This window comes from Ascoidea rubescens (genome assembly GCF_001661345.1).
Source record: "Ascoidea rubescens DSM 1968 unplaced genomic scaffold ASCRUscaffold_8, whole genome shotgun sequence".
Taxonomy (NCBI): Eukaryota; Fungi; Ascomycota; class Saccharomycetes; order Ascoideales; family Ascoideaceae; genus Ascoidea; species Ascoidea rubescens.
In genome coordinates, this window is record NW_017962920.1 from 795,192 (window position 1) to 811,320 (window position 16,129).

Sequence of the window (16,129 nt, forward strand, 5' to 3'; positions counted from 1 at the left end):
CGTTTCAAGTTTTTCGATTCACAATCGGTGATAAATTAGTTGATTGAAACCCTTAAACGTTTTTTAATTGATCGGGATGAGATGGTAGTGAAAATATGAAATGAGTTCGTCTCACAAAGCAATCCATCCTAACAAAATGAGTTGAAAAGAAACAATTTCACAATGATGTCTTTCCTGAGAATGATTTTTGTCACATTATGATTGAAGCAAACATTTGATCACCATTTGGAGCATGGACTTTGAATGTCTTTTTCTTTTATCCAATCGGTTCAGAGGCCGAGGCCTATCAATTATTGAGAAAGATGGAATTGGGCAAAAGCATCAAATGAACGTGCAAAGCTCCATTACCGATTTAGAAGATTGCTGTTATTGATTTGCTTTTGAATTTGTTTTTTGATTATTGATTTTTCGATTTCTGCTGTTGCATTTTAGAATGTTTTATGCGTTTCACCGATTTGATAGATGTAACATATTGCTTGCTCAACTTCTTAAACACAATTGGGATTGACTCTATTATCTGTTTTGAAACGGAAAGGTGATTTCAATGTCAAAGAATGTAATCTATCAAATATTGATCTTCATTCAATTAATTAGTCAGTTGCTGCTGATTTGAAACTGAAAAATTCTGCAACAATAGAATTAGATTGAAGTTGCCCAAAAATCATGTCTTAGCCCCATTATTTGGGCAATCAACTCGGCAACGATAGATTCACCAATAATGAATTTCTTCGAGTGGTAAAATTTCGGGCGTTCAGCTATGCTTAGATCAATATCGCCGATTTTACATTTCATGAATGCGCATTATATGCAACAGCAGTCAATTAGTGTTGGTTGATGAAATTATTTGATTGAAATACCCTTGACCATGGCGCCTGTGAGTGAGTAGCAAATTTTATTTTGTGTTGGAAGCCAAACTAATTTGTACGTCGATCGCACTTGTCAATCAAAATGATTTGAACTTCCTACCGTCTGGCGACATCAGAAAGTAACCTTCAAATGCATCAGGTTTTCGTTCAACGTGAGCTTGGTAACCAATGTCAGCCAATGTAACTCTGCTAACTAGATCTGTTAATAATTTTTCAAGGAGGTTGACATTACATATTTTTAAACATCGAACTCACTCAGTTCCATCTGTTGTCGAAATATGGCCACCATTGACAGTTTTAATTAATACATTTCGTTGAAATTAAGTTTGGTTTGTTCTTGCAACTGTTGCTGTAATATCCAAACCACCGCCAAAAGGAATTCAACGTTACCGAGCATAATGGTTAATTTCACAAAGGCCTTGTTCTCTTACGTTTAATTTGACTAATTTTTTTTCAATATTTCTTCTTTCAATTTATTAATATCTTTGACGATGAAATTAATTGATTGCATTGCCATTCGTTCGGTAACGTCGAAGTTTTTGGCATCAAAATTATTGGTTTTCCAATGTTGCGAATATCTTGGATTTCCAACATTAGGATAGCAGCAGCGGGGGCAACTGGACTCAAGTGCAAGGTAATCAGGTGACTTCACGGTAATTTGATTTTACTTCTTTTTATCAATTTAGATGAATAATTAATGGATGTATTAACTATTTATGAAGGTCATACTTTTGCAAGCGTTTTCCAATGAGAATCTTTCAACGAATCTTAATGAATAGTTCAGCAACATCTTTATCATCATAGTATCCAATCTGTTTTGATTTAACCCAACAGTGTGTAATGCTGTGACAATGCCACCGAAGTCTAATTGATGTTGGATTGAGATCGGGGCCACTAATGGACCTCGATATGTTTAAGTTGTCAATGTGAACGACTATGGTTTGTTGTTGCTACAGTAAATTTTTACTAAGAGCCGTTCAGCGCCACTCCCAATCTTATCAATCATGTTTGAATGAAACCACATGGGTTTTTCTTCAACTACTTTTTGCCAACGCTGCAATACATAGCAAACACAAAAACTTTTGAGACGAAACATTTGATGACATATAAAATTAAGACTGTACCTGCGAACCTTTTCTGAAGTAAATAATTGAGGAGGGTCTTCTATATTGTGCTTTCAATAATCTACTTAAGTCATATAACTACTGGGAGCGATTGCAACTTCTTTGCTTCGGGATATCAACCACTGATATATTTATGAAATCATTAACAATTATCAACGTCGTACTTCAACGATTATCAACGTCATAGTTTATCTATTGGTAGTTCAAGGAGTTCTCCATATACATTGGCACATTCTTCAATTTTGGTGAAAGTTGCTTTGGTTGAACGTTCGCAGGTTATCAATTCTAAGTGATAGTAATGCAAGTTTAGTTCTTTACCATCTCAGGAGAATGGATGTTCAGTTGTTAATCACAGCTAACTCTGCAATACCTTCCTTGATTGGAGAAATTTTGCTCTTGTTATGTTGAATCACTTCCTTCTCTCGGGTTTATGTCTGACCTGATACATGCAACTTATTAGTACATCTTTCTTTGTGGAATGGATCTTAGAATTACGGAAAGACGTAAATTATTCTAATATCGTTGAAAAGACTGTGAAAACGAATTATGCACTGAGATATATAAAGCAATTACCTATTAGAATAATACACAATATCCAACTCCGAATATTAACATTAACTTGAAGTATTAATGATTGAACTTCATTTACCAATCCGTTGACTAAAAGTCGTTATTATTTAATCACATTTTCGTAAGTCAGAGTGCCATTAAATTCTCTCCAAGGATTCCTTTTGAAGATATCAAAAGTCACTCATTTCTCTCATCATTGTTGATGAGAAGATACTATTTTGCTGATGCCATATCTCCGCCACCGACGTTCGTCATTGGTAATAATTTTTCGTTGTCGATACTATTTTTTGTTTAGTGGAAGACAAACTAATATCAACAAAACCGGATATTAGCCATGGGGTTAAGTGCCACTGGAATCAGTATATCAGACTTGCAAAGTAGTTGTTGGGATTTATAGAAGCAGTTTTTTTTGTACTGAGGCAAATATGAGAGATTGGGTTCAAACTATACAATAGCTTTTCCCATTTTCCACCGTTATCCTTTCCTGCAGATGTTCCAACAGAAAGGTCAAATTATAGGGGATAGTCTACTGTTTAATTCAGGGAAGCCGTCTTGACACTTTTCAGAAACTATTATCGGAATTGATGCCAGCTGTCAAAACACTATTTCTATCCATCATACTTCTCCAAAGAAAAATAGAAAACTATTTAGCTATGGCCAAGAGTTTCAAAACATCGATTTTCAACTATTCTTGTTTTAAGCCAGCGAGAGACTTCATTTTCATTTGCAAAAAGAAAGGGCCAATAGGTTTTTATGATTTCTACTTGTACGGTTTTGGGTGGAAGTAGTGCTGCTATGCCATTCATTTCAATGAAATTGATTTCACTACTTTTAGGAGACATCCAACTTCATTATCATTGGCTTGGAACAACATCTTAGAAGAATGCTGGAGTAATATACATTGATGTTGACACCAATATCTGAACTTTCTATTGAACAAACGGATTTGTTGAATTGTGGGAAGTCTCTTTGCTGAGCTTAAGTTTACCTGTCATCGATTCAGTTGGATAGCGTTCAACTTTTTGAGCAATTCGTGATCATTTCAACAGATTCAAGTGTTCAAATTTTTAGTTATTAGAAAATGTCATTCAGATGAAAGTACTTCGTTTGTTCGTCAGATGATGCTTTAAAGATCACTTGGAAATCATCGTAGTTGGTCTGAGTTTCAAGCTGGTTTACTTTTCAATATTGCATTGTGTGTCAGAAAACAAACTAATGATTATCTACGATTTATCAACAGGATTGGAATCAGATTCATCGAACCGATCATCGACGGTGACAACATCAATTGATTGCAACTTATTGCTTGAATATCCACTAAAGGGATTACGTACATCATTCTGAACCGCTTCAGTCAACTTAATATGAATCTCATGATTGAACACTTATGCTGCTTGAGGCACACAATTCAGGTTGAACGAAAAACCAAAGTTCTGGATAAGATAGGGAAACTTTTGGCGAGACTGTTTTGACCTTGAATATCTTCAACCGCCGTTAAATTATTCGATTTCAAGGGGTAAATTCGATTCATTTCTCAAAACCATTTGTACTGAATATTGCTTTTAAGATGACCTGTAAAAATGGTGAAATCATTTTTTGGGCACTAACGCCGTGTGAAGTACCTGTGATGTCCTCCTTACAATGTGTTTGTCAAAAATAAAGCCGAATCCCACTATTAGAAATCCAAAGAAAAAATTATCTATAAATCGTTTCTTGGTATGTCCAACGATTTCTGACGAAGAATCGTATTTATTATTTACCGAAATGTGATTATGCAACATTGTTGAATGTCCTTGTGAGAAGCTCCAAAGACTCATTTGCAGGAATAGAGACAATTTCGAGTTGTTTAAATTACTTGTCCATATATGTATTTTAGATTTTAATTACGGCATTTATGAAGGAAGAATGGAAAGCTCTGAGCTGAAGGATGTAAGCACTTTCCTTGAAGTTATTCTCAGATATGCCAATTCAAGTCATGATCGGCTTTAATAAGCAAAAAATAATATTTTTCTAAAGATATTCAGTTCTCTAATAATAATTTTTGCTTTACACCCCCACGGTTATATATGATGGTAAAGATGCACTTATAAATTAATAATGAGAAGCAGATCGCACGCCCCTATTAAGAAAAGCAGGCTTCCAACACAGAGTGTCATAGGAGCGGACTGGGGTCTGATACTGAGGGACCAAATGTGCATAAGCGGGAAGCCCACGACATCCTGAAACAATTTAGAAATATTGCAAACTAAGTTTCCTGTGGAGTGAGGAGCTTCTAGATATGTGTGGCAAACGCGGTTTGACGAATCCGCTTACGGCGGGTAGAGTGGGTTCCAAACACATCCACGTCGTTTTTGAAAAAGCATGTTGGAGAGAGAATGATGGAGTTTTTATATCGGTTGCATGGAGCTTGCACTACAAAAGCACTTTGAGCCCTACAAGCACGGTAGGATTTCACTTCCTTTACCTTTTCCTCCTTAACATTACGAGGCGGTTTGTTGGCTTTGTTGCTCGTTGGTTCGCAAACACCCACTTCTCTAATCGACTGATTAGGTGTCAATCATGGACAGTTATATAAGATGATAAGAGAAACTTGATTCCAAGAAATACTTAACCACCAAATAAGCAATTCCAACGTCGATGCCGGCATCCTATGAGACCGGGCAAGCCATTTATGAATCAAAAAAGGATTTAGTTAAACGCTAAAACTTAAAAGGTAAGAGAAATAATAATCGGATGCTCAGTCATAAAAATATTTATCGGTACCAAAGGAGACTCATCAAGAACTCCACCAAAGAATGAAAATTCGATGAAACCAAATGACGTAAACAACAATCAGATTATCCATTATGAATTGAGTCGTAAAGCAATTCATTGCTTTTCGCAAGGGCAAGTGAACTAAGTGACTTATTCAACATATAACAACCATTGCTTTTGTTGGAAATCTGGCACAAGACTATGTAACACTGAATATCCCTTTAGTTAATGAATCCGCATAGAAATTTGCATGTTGGGTCGAGGGAATAGTGGGATTGATAACCAAGATCTTAGCCGAATTGGAACACAACTAACAATTGGATTCGTGGACATTAAAACCATTCAATTTAATCTCTAGCATTAGAATCTCATTTGGAGTGACTGCCTGATTGAAAGAATTATATTCCTCCTCCATAGTAAAGAACGCACATGCGGCCCGCCTTTTCAGTTTCCACTACTTGGCATTTCATAGATGTAAGAAAAATCACCACCGTCCAATTGACGATCGGCAGACTTTGCTGCTCAATCACCGTCTCAGTAGCGACAAAACCCAATTGATATTCAACGTGGTCATACAAAGTGAAATGAATTATCGTTGACTATTTTAGCACGGTCCATTCACAACATGGATGGATGTTGCAAGGTCCATTAAGATGTCGACTGAGTATCCAAAAAGCCAAAAAATATTTGACAATAATGAGTCTGCAGAAAAATTTATCGACTCAACATTTGATTTGCGCAGTCATGATAGGTCAGGATGAAACGCAGAACCAATGGATGCAGGTAGCTCTACGTTTGGTTTTATCATCATCTGTGTAGGGTTGCGCTTCACTTGTGCATTATATCGTGTTGGGTGTTCTGCTTTGCGTTCGGCTTCGTAGGCCCCGAAATACGTTGGTTTGGTTCAGCAACTTCAACACCAAAACCGCCACAGAGCTTCAACCGAATTTTCAACTTCGAACAACACTGTGAGATACGATTTGCCGAGTTTCACCAATGCATCTGGTGAACCCACAATTGTAACACCATTTACATATAATGCTGGCAAGCAGTAGGGTTTGTCCACAGCGAAATGAGACTCATCTCGATCAGCCGAAGATCGTTGAAACACCAGTGGTTAAAAAGAGATTACAACATATTTACCAAGGATACAATTATAAATCAGTTTATGAATCAGTTTAGGTGACCACGATAGTTTCAAAGAATATTGGACATTACCTGATTCGGGAGACAGTTTCATGTAATTTTGAGCTGGAATATCCTCTTCTAGAAATCCTGTTGTCGAAACAATTTGAAGATCATTCACTTATTTAACGATGGAAAAACAAGAAGGACTGTAATTCTTTCATTTTTAATTTTTGCCGAAGATGTTTCAGCTTCGCCGATTGTTTGAAGCTGAGAAACTGCATGGAAATGTATTTTGACTTTTCAAATGCCCAGGCAGGTGGCAACTTCGGTGTTAGCACGCAACGAAAAAAAAGTAGTCGATTTCCGGTTGGAAAATGAACCACTAGGTCGAGGATGGCGCTACCGATGAGTGAAGATCCGATTGGAAAGAAACATTGCGAGTTTGGGCTGCAGAATCTGAATTAACAGCGTTAGCAATAATAGAAGCAGCAGCCATATCGGTAAGAGAAATCCATTCTAATGAGGTATCTCGCTATTCTGCTGTAATCCATCTATATTCATTTAAAATATCCTCACGGTCCTCTTAAGCATTTTCTTTCGTTTCAACAACATTATCCATGTTAGATTTGCCAACAGAGTTAACATCAGCAACTCAATCACCGGCATCTGCGGATGAACGAGATCTCTTCATTGAAACAATTGACATTGACTGGATTTGCATTTTGAACATCTTTCCGGATGTCTAGTTAGTGATCTTCATTGATCTAGGTCGCCTTTGATGTATCACGTGAAGCAAAATCCGTTGTCTTATCATTGTCAAAGGTAGCAGTCAGCTGATATTGCGCGGTAACACCACAAGCAATAGATCCATCAGGATCAGCAAAGCGAATCGGTAGCTTGCGGGCGGCAAATCAACAATTTCTGAGAACAGAGTTGAAATCTAATTGACACGAGAGCCGAGAATAGCTCAGTACTTATGGATTTTGCTCCGCGCCTAGGCAATTCTAGCCATTTCGTAGCTAGCAAAAACACGGAGGATAGTTGTTTCAGCTTCCTAGGCTTGCCTGAGTCTGTTTTGGTCATGCCGTATGCCGCTCATCCAGACACTTTTAAGATCGGCGTTGTATATTAAGATCATCGAAAGCGGCGGAACAGGGTAGTAAACAACGCTCCGTGTTTCGCCAAAATCGAATTTGTGAGAAGCATAGCATATATCCCAGTGCCACTGTACAAAGAGTGAATAACAGCCCCTTCCACTAGCAATGATCTGGGTGTGTAATTATTGCGTTGCACGTTCGTTGAGCCACTACATCATGATGACACATAAAAGAGATACATTTCCGGTACTGTTCAATCAGTTTACGAGCATATTTAAAGAGAGGGTGCACAAACAAATTATAAAAAGCAACCGCACAATTCGTTTAATCCATTTTTGCATTGGTAGATTTAATTGAACGTACCAATCTCGCAACTTCAATTGGTCAATTAGCCGTGAAAGAACCAACTGCATATATTAACTGATCAAGAACAGTCGTGAAAAAGTACGAACTCTTGCTAACAAAAGAGCTTGCGTTCGCTCTCAATTTCAGCAAAATTTACGCAGATAGCAGCAGTGGGCTGTGAAATATGCGACATTCTAATGAATCTCGTCCCTTGATTTTGTCTCAAAGCTCTGATTGTTAACTATCGCAAGCTCAATTCCATTTATCATTGCTAATCATTTAGCAACAGTCCAACTTGCATCACTTAGGCGATCATCACAACTTGTGATAATGAATGTCACAACAGATCGGCAACGAAATGTGTATATGATTTTGAGGCTTCCCTCTTACCAGCTATGGCACCAATCAAGTATTCCCAAGTATCTTTGAATGAGAAACTGGCCCGTTTATCTCTGTCAGCTGCAATTAAAGCTAAGATTTAACTGTGGGGTGGTTGCAAGTTATTTTTTAATGATTCACCGATCGCATTGTTGAGAGTGTCAATGAGTTTCTCAATGAAAGAACATTCAAAGATACGAGAAATCTGACATCCATAGAAAGTTAAGTCAGTGGTCAGATCTGCAATAGCTCAAGTATGTTGGCGAGCAGCAGAATTAGAAAAGAACCAATTCCATTTCATCATCAGCTTGCTAATTAATTTCGGTGACGAGAACAACAATGACGGTCCAACTGTTGCCGCCATCCGCAGCAGCCGAAGCAGCCGAAGCATGGGCTGGTCTTGTTCAGAGAGAAGGAACAGGCCAAACTGAAAATCACTCAATAGCCAAAGGTTCCCTTACGTGACACAGATAGCTTTTCATTCCTACTTGTTTTTATTTCTTTAACGGATCCTTATCAAGAGAGAGTAGCAGGATTGAAACTGCCTGAATATCAAAAGCATGAGGACCTTGTTGTTCGGCCAAACCCATTTCACCAGGTAATGGAATTTGGTAAAGCATTGTTAATTTAGGAAAAACCAGTTCAGCGAAGGGGTTGTCAGCCCTTTAACCAGAATAGACAATTGCAGCAATCTTATTGGCGTTGTAAACCTGGACAATATTGCAATCAAATTTTACAAATATTCATTTAAAATTTCGTGTATTAGATAATTTAGTACGCCTGGTTCCTGAAATAACGTTGCTTGTAATAATTATAGAACGTTGCACAGGCGCAGATTGCAAAGACTCGTTTTGTTAAGTGTTTTGTGAGACCAAACAACATTTTAAAGCAGTTCTTCGTATAAAACTAGGTAAACTGCGCTGCTAAACGAAGTATGATGAAGTAAATCTAATCCGAGTTCACTGCGTTTCAATCCTGAATATCGGCAGAACGACATTTTTTAATAAGAGCCTTCCACCAACGATCCAACTTCACGACCTTCAGAACCTATTAGCAAAGCCCCCCAAGTAAATATAGCAGCATTGATCCCTTTTTCTATTTTTGGACACACAGCATCTCCATTATATGTCTTATGCAATTAAGGAAGTCCATTCATTACCTTCAAATAATAATGTCTTCTGAGGCTCCTGGAGTTCTACATGCGGATCTTCGGGATCTTTCCCATGTCTCTCCGGTGTTCCATTGGGGTATAATCCACTTTGCGACATAGAAAAGCGGCGGTCTCTTTCAAGTACTTCATCCAATTACTTCTTTACTTCGGTATTCTAAGAAGGCTTTCTATCATCCGTGACGACGTTTGCCGTTGCCCGAGCGGCAATGGGGTCTGAGTGCAAAGGAATGTCTTCTGTCAGGTTTTCCTCGGCTTATTGGACTAGGTTCCTGTCCCAAACACCATCGTTCGAAAATAAAACATCTTGTTGAAAAGTTGATTTTTCCCTTTGAGACATAGTCATGTGCGTTTCATCAGAGAGAGTCGAATAATCCATTAGTCAATCAGCGATTAAGAAGAAATGGGTTTTTAACATCAAAAGCAAAAGGAATATCTTGGCTTTTCCTTTGGTTTTTTTGCCCAAACACATGTTTGGCACCTCCGATCTGCCCACAAGGATGAACTTTTTTATAGAAGCAGCAAATGCATCAAATTAAAAAATATTCAATTCGTAGTGAAACCCATCATCCTTAGTCCAAGAAGTTTTCCCTTCAAACATCAAGGAAATAGAAATTGTATAGGAAGTCTATCCGGTCAATCATGTTGAAAGCGTTATATAAGCCATTGCCGAATAGTTTAGGAAAGCAATTTTTGACACCGTTGACACAAAATCAGCAACATCAGAGGAGCCTAACTGTAATCAAATTATCAAATAATCCGAAAACACAATACGACAAGCATTAGCACTTGACTCAGTTCATTACTTTACAGAAATACTTGTACGGAGCTCAATAAGCTATTTAGTTTTCGTACGAGCGTCATTTCTTCTGATCCGCTTTTTGCTAACAAAGTGAGCACCATCGGATTAACCATCTATAAAATGATATCGGTTTGAGATGAGGCCGTGTTTTTGCGATTGCGGCTGTTCTGAACCAAGTAGAAAACAGCGTAGTTATCACAGTTCATAATGGGATTCCCAGTAACCGAGTCAATATATTTTGCCATCTGAGCTTGCAACATCGTGTCAGTCAATGCCTCCAACAGTGAATTGTACTCGATTTCAGAACGCACCAATGAATTAGCTTTAAGCTACTTTGTGATTCATATCACTGGTATCCTCCAAAGTGGAATTCTAAAAGATCAAGTGGACACTTGACTTCGAAATGCTATGGCCCAGTTGCTGCCAGTGAGTCTCATTAGGTCAACTAGCAATGCAGCGTGGGAATTACCATTGAAAAGAATCAACTGCTGGGAAACTGTTCCTTTTTAGCAGAATGTAAACAAGTCGCTCATGCTGTGTCTTAATAATTCCGTAGTAGCTCATCAGTGGCAGAAATATTTTACAGGGATTATTTTCTGGGATCCAGAGTCGATCCGACAAATCCTTTCCACTCTGATGATTACCTAGGTCCGAATTTAAAGAAATCTGATTGAAGTTGTTCGTTTAACTAGATTATGATTTCTACAGTCATCAGTGATCAAGGATCTTTCAATTTAAACGGTGATCCAGTAGAGCGGAGAAAGGTTTTTGGACAAAGCCTCCGCTTCAAGTTTTTGATTTTATTAAACGCAGGTACTCGACCAAATGTAACTTCTAAGACATTAACTGAAAGAACAAAACCTGGTAAGACTAAAGCGGCTTCGCCATTGCATAGAGGCATTTGGCAAAAAAACATCTACTCAATCTTAATGCTACAATCCAGGGAAGTTTGTTCTGTAACGATGATCCAATTCATTTTCACACGAGGCTCTTTGTAACCAGAGAAATAAAAATGATTTAGAGTTTCGTTCTACCAACAGCTCAATGATTATTTAAGACCCTAAATGGATTACTGCAACATACTTATTTTCAATCCACATTCAGCATTCGCCAATGCAAGGCATATTCTACATTATTTTTAGCGGCTAAGTCATTATATAAAACAACATTTTTCAAATTGATTAAATGAGCCGATCTTGGCATTGCTCGGGCATCAGGAAGAGGGACAGCCCATTTTTAATACCAAGGTCCTCTATTGAAGGTTTTGCCGCGGTAATTTTCTTCAAGTCAAATCCACTTTGGAAAGCATGGACTAGGGTTTTGAAAATCACTATTTAAACCGGAGGCATCTGTGCACGGCCAACGAGCGCCAACAACTTCTTCAAATGGAAGAAGCGGAACAGAGAACTACAAAATTTCACCTTGCATTTGATGAAGCTCGGATTCGCAAGCAAAATTGACCATGGGGGCCACGAATTTGAATGGCGTGTATTTGCGCAATAAATGTAGTCGTACAGCAGGCAGCCCCAAAATATTTTACCGGTGGTCGATCATTCATAATATATATTGAATTATTTGTCAAACACCGATGTCCTTTTTATATCATTTCCGATCATTTTAAGGTGCTGGATTGGTGGGAGAACGTTGGCCGATAAAAGAAAACCGGTCAAAGTGAGCTTCAGCAACTGTATTGTTATCATTTGTGGACGGCGGCTTGGAGTTCTATTGATGTTTTCGTGAATTACTTCAGTTTTGAATGTGTCTTTGCACTCATCGCAATGAATTTATATTGTTGAATGTAATTCAATTTTCGGTGGATTATTGGAAGCTGTTTCCGAAATAATTTTAGCATCTGCGGTCTGACTGATATGTCATTGTAAGAACGTGACAGATATTCTTTGGTAGCACTTCATGCGGAACAGATAATTCTAATGCCAAATAGGTTGTTGGACGTATTTGTGCAAAGTGAGCATCTGAACAAATCCATTGTTTCAGTCAGAGAAGCAAGCGCTACTGACGACAACTCAGCTGTGACAAAGGTTTGAAAAACTGTATTGTAATCTGCGCAGGTAGTAACGAGCAGAAGCAATAAAGCAGATGTGTGAGCGAATTTTGTTTGTCTTCCCTTTCAAGGCTAAGATGAATGAAAACCTGATTTGAAGCGGTTGAGCATACCACCGGATGATATTCTTGGGTTAATTAATTCCAAAGAGGTGTTGAAAAGTTTTCAGCATTGTGTGAGACCCACATGCATGAACAACACAGCGCTATTGAGAGGTTCATTTCAGAAATGATCAACAGCAGCTCCTCCAATTGACGTCGTCCTGCTGTGTGCTGTGATTGGTTGTTGCCACCGCGCAGCGACTCTACTTTGATAGGGCGCAAAAAGAGATCAAATTTTTGATTGGAGCTCGTCAGAGCGCAGAAAGGTAGAATGAGCTTGGGCCAAGCCCGTCTTAAAATTGCAGAGTAACAACTGCTTTAGCCATTACTCGTTGACTAAATGCTATATAATATATCTTCAGCTTGGGACTAAATGATCGGTCTGCAATTGAAACAGGAACTTGGTCTTCGACAAATCATCATCATCAGGAATATAATAACAAAGTCAGCAACGACGTCAAGTTGCATTGGCTTCCACTTAAAGATGATGTTCAACAAAAGCGGCGACGCCTTACATTCGGTGGATCATTTTACAAACTGATTGGCTATCCATTGTTGATAAGACTGATCTCTTTGACTGGCAGCAGCGGAAATGGCATTGAATATCCCCATATTCTTTTCCAATGTTATTCATTCATGACCTAATAGTAAAAAGCTTTTTGCAGTTATTAACTCAAAAGTTGACCAACCAGAAAATCATTGAGATCCAATTGAGCTTCTTTATTTTCACCACTAGAGACCATTGTACTAAGAACATTGATTTTTGAACGAAAGAAAAAGACGCCTCTTTCCAGCAGCTGGCATTCGCAACATTTTTTCCATGAGAAGCAGAAAATGAATGTTCGATGTGTGCACGGTTTTGATCCATCACATTTTTACCGAGGTTTGCCTAGATAATTCATTCCCTGGTTAGGAATGCGGCCTAACAAAAAACAGTCCGCGCTGAAGCTATGCACTCAATCACGGAAAGGATGGCATTCATCAAAGCAGAAATAGTACGGTTAGGTGTTCGTGCTGAGTTTCCCTGTAAGTTCTAATTACGAATAAAACTCCGCCTCAATAAGTTGAGCAGCTTTCAATTGAGTGACAGCGGCAGGGTCATCAGCGAGACCGACTGAACTGTAAGCCACCGGCCGTCGTTCCAGTCAGTCAGCTGCCGCATGACTTTTAAAATGAGTGCAATTAAATGCTATTATTTATCTTAGTTCATTTATCAATGAACTAATCCACCAGAATCTAGTGATATATAATCTATCATATAAACAAAATCATCAACAGCAAAAAGACTTTGCCAAGCTTCGGCATCGCCACTGGAGATTTTCCCAGCGTCAGCCCTTTTAGTGACAATCTTTTCAGCTGATGAAGTGTCACCACCAACCAAAAATAGAGAAAAGCAGCAACTTGATCCTCATTGTGAACCTAAAGATTTTTGCAATAGAATCGATTAAACAATTTATTCTAGTGCCCCTGATTCGTAATGTAATTTGCTAGTTACCAGCAGTAGGTTACTCGATGATACTAATTGCTGCTTCAGCATCAAATCGACAATAAGATCATTCTCAAGTGACGTAACACTTGGCCGCCGCACAACCAATTGCAAAAAGTCTGTTCAACCAAAGCGCCAGCTTCTGAGCCACCAACTAAAAAAAGGGGGATGAAATGCAACAATTGTTTGATGTGTCTTAATCAACATCATCAGTGAAGAAAACAGCAGATATATTAGCTGTTTGAACCAACGGATTCACCACACTAGCTAAGTTATCCACCATCAACCATAAGTGACAAACCAATTAGTTGCGTGTTTTGATGTCAATGATTAGAGCCAGAAGGACATCGTTATTTTGACTGAGACGCCGCTGCGGCAATTATAAGATAATATATTAAAATTGAATCAAATGTAAAAGCAGAACTTTAGAACAGATTGTCAGCTTCTTTAAAAAAAGCGATTTGTATGGCAGAGGGGCAGCCCGGCACACGGCAGACCAATTTAAAAAAAATGGATGTACAAATTTGTCAGGCTCGACGCTTTAAGAAAGATTTTTTGTTAGCAACATCACCAGTAGCACCAGATTCCACGCCCAAAAGGGAATTGTACTGTTTGACGTCAATTTGACTGATTCTTACCTAAGAAAATTGGTAGTTTCTGCTGAACTCCAGTTTTGTGTGGTCCAGAAATTTGAAGTTCCGAATTCCTCGGCCGGTCAATAAAAATGAAGTCTATTTCGAAATTGTTGGAACATTGAAGACCGGATCCGTTCACATCAGCTCTCAAATCTAAGATATTGTCAAATAATATGAAAAAAGTGAATCTACAAGCTCTTCGTTCTCAGACGGAAGTCATTTTGTTATTCTGTTTTCACAAAATCGGTCTTAAGCTGACACATACATTTGAATGAAACTCAGCGACCTTTTGGATTCGGACTATAGGTCGAATCGGTAATAGCAGCTGTTTCAACGGGTTTTGGATATTAAGCGGAAGTGTGCATAAAGCTGTTAGTTCTATCTGCAAACCATTTATAAGCTAACTCGGTTGTATGATCAACGGTTTGTGAATTGAAAAACCAATGGTATGGAAGACTTTCCAGTTGCAATTACATTTTATTAATTTCAACCACTTGAAGATGGAACTCAGGATTATTCTTCAATTGCGACGTACCTTATAAGTTGTAGCGACTGCGTCCAAGTTTAACGATAATCTAAAATCATTAATGAGCTGATCAAGCCAATTGACGTGACTCGTTGCTAATTAGAGTTGACGTGCCGCCATATCTTTAGAATTTGTAACCTCTTCTTATACAATATTTCCGCGGCGCACTTGTATCAACGATAAGATCAGCATTCATAAGCTTTTTCATCATCTTCCACAACTTGAAATCATCTCTGGGACCTGTGATGCGACGAAAACTTTTATAGCAGATTAAGCATAGAAAGCAATCATAAATCAAATTTTCGAGATTCCAGAAATGATATCGGTGATTGAAATCATTCCTTATTCTATATGTATCGCATGCGAGTACTTGATTTCCAACGGATTGAATTGTCTTGATGGATGATGATTTCAACGAATAAGCAAGAATCAAACAACCAAGGTTAGAAAAACGAATGAATTAACAACATCAAACTGCACTTCCTAATCACGCAGCAATGATTTCAGTTATTTCCCCTGATAACTGCAGCAAGTAAATTACATAATTGCGGTGCACATCCGTGACCTTCATCTGCCTTTAGATATCCGGAGGATTAAAATCGTCAAAGCTAACTCCACATATCAGATTAGTGCTGAAAGAAATAACATTAATTACAATCTATTTATAGCCTTTCCAAAGTTGTTCCCCATTCATTCGAGTTAGCAAAAATACAACATTTTACGCTTCACTGGTTCTTTTCTTTCAGCTACGACTTAAAATTATCACTATCAAGCAACTAATTAGAGATATTTCTCAGTTTAGTCTATTTTTAGTGAAAGTCAGATTACTATTACATTAAAACATTGGCAATTTCTTGGCATAGTTTTCTCAAGTAAAATCGAAATTTCAACTAATTATTGCATGACTTGATGCCTTTTCATATTAGAACGATATTCAATAGTCTTCGTTCGACTCCATGATAATTTAATAAATAGAATAAGTTAATAGGAGAATAAACGCAAAATAGAGCACCAGCCTGTGTGATAAGGAATGGCGTTTGATCGCATAGAGTTACAAAAGCAGACTGGAGAAAGACACTTACGAACT

General features: G+C 38.1%; 1 protein-coding gene across 1 annotated transcript; it reads right to left on the reverse strand.

The window, feature by feature from the left end:
* Window positions 1-3,783: 3,783 nt before the first annotated feature.
* ASCRUDRAFT_8755 (uncharacterized protein) lies at window positions 3,784-11,435 on the reverse strand (the record flags this gene model as incomplete). The annotated part of the gene is made up of 2 exons (XM_020194963.1): window positions 3,784-3,918; window positions 11,364-11,435. The coding sequence occupies 2 exons, from the start codon at window positions 11,433-11,435 to the stop codon at window positions 3,784-3,786; spliced, it is 207 nt and encodes a 68-aa protein (XP_020046861.1).
* Between the last annotated feature and the right edge of the window lie 4,694 nt (window positions 11,436-16,129).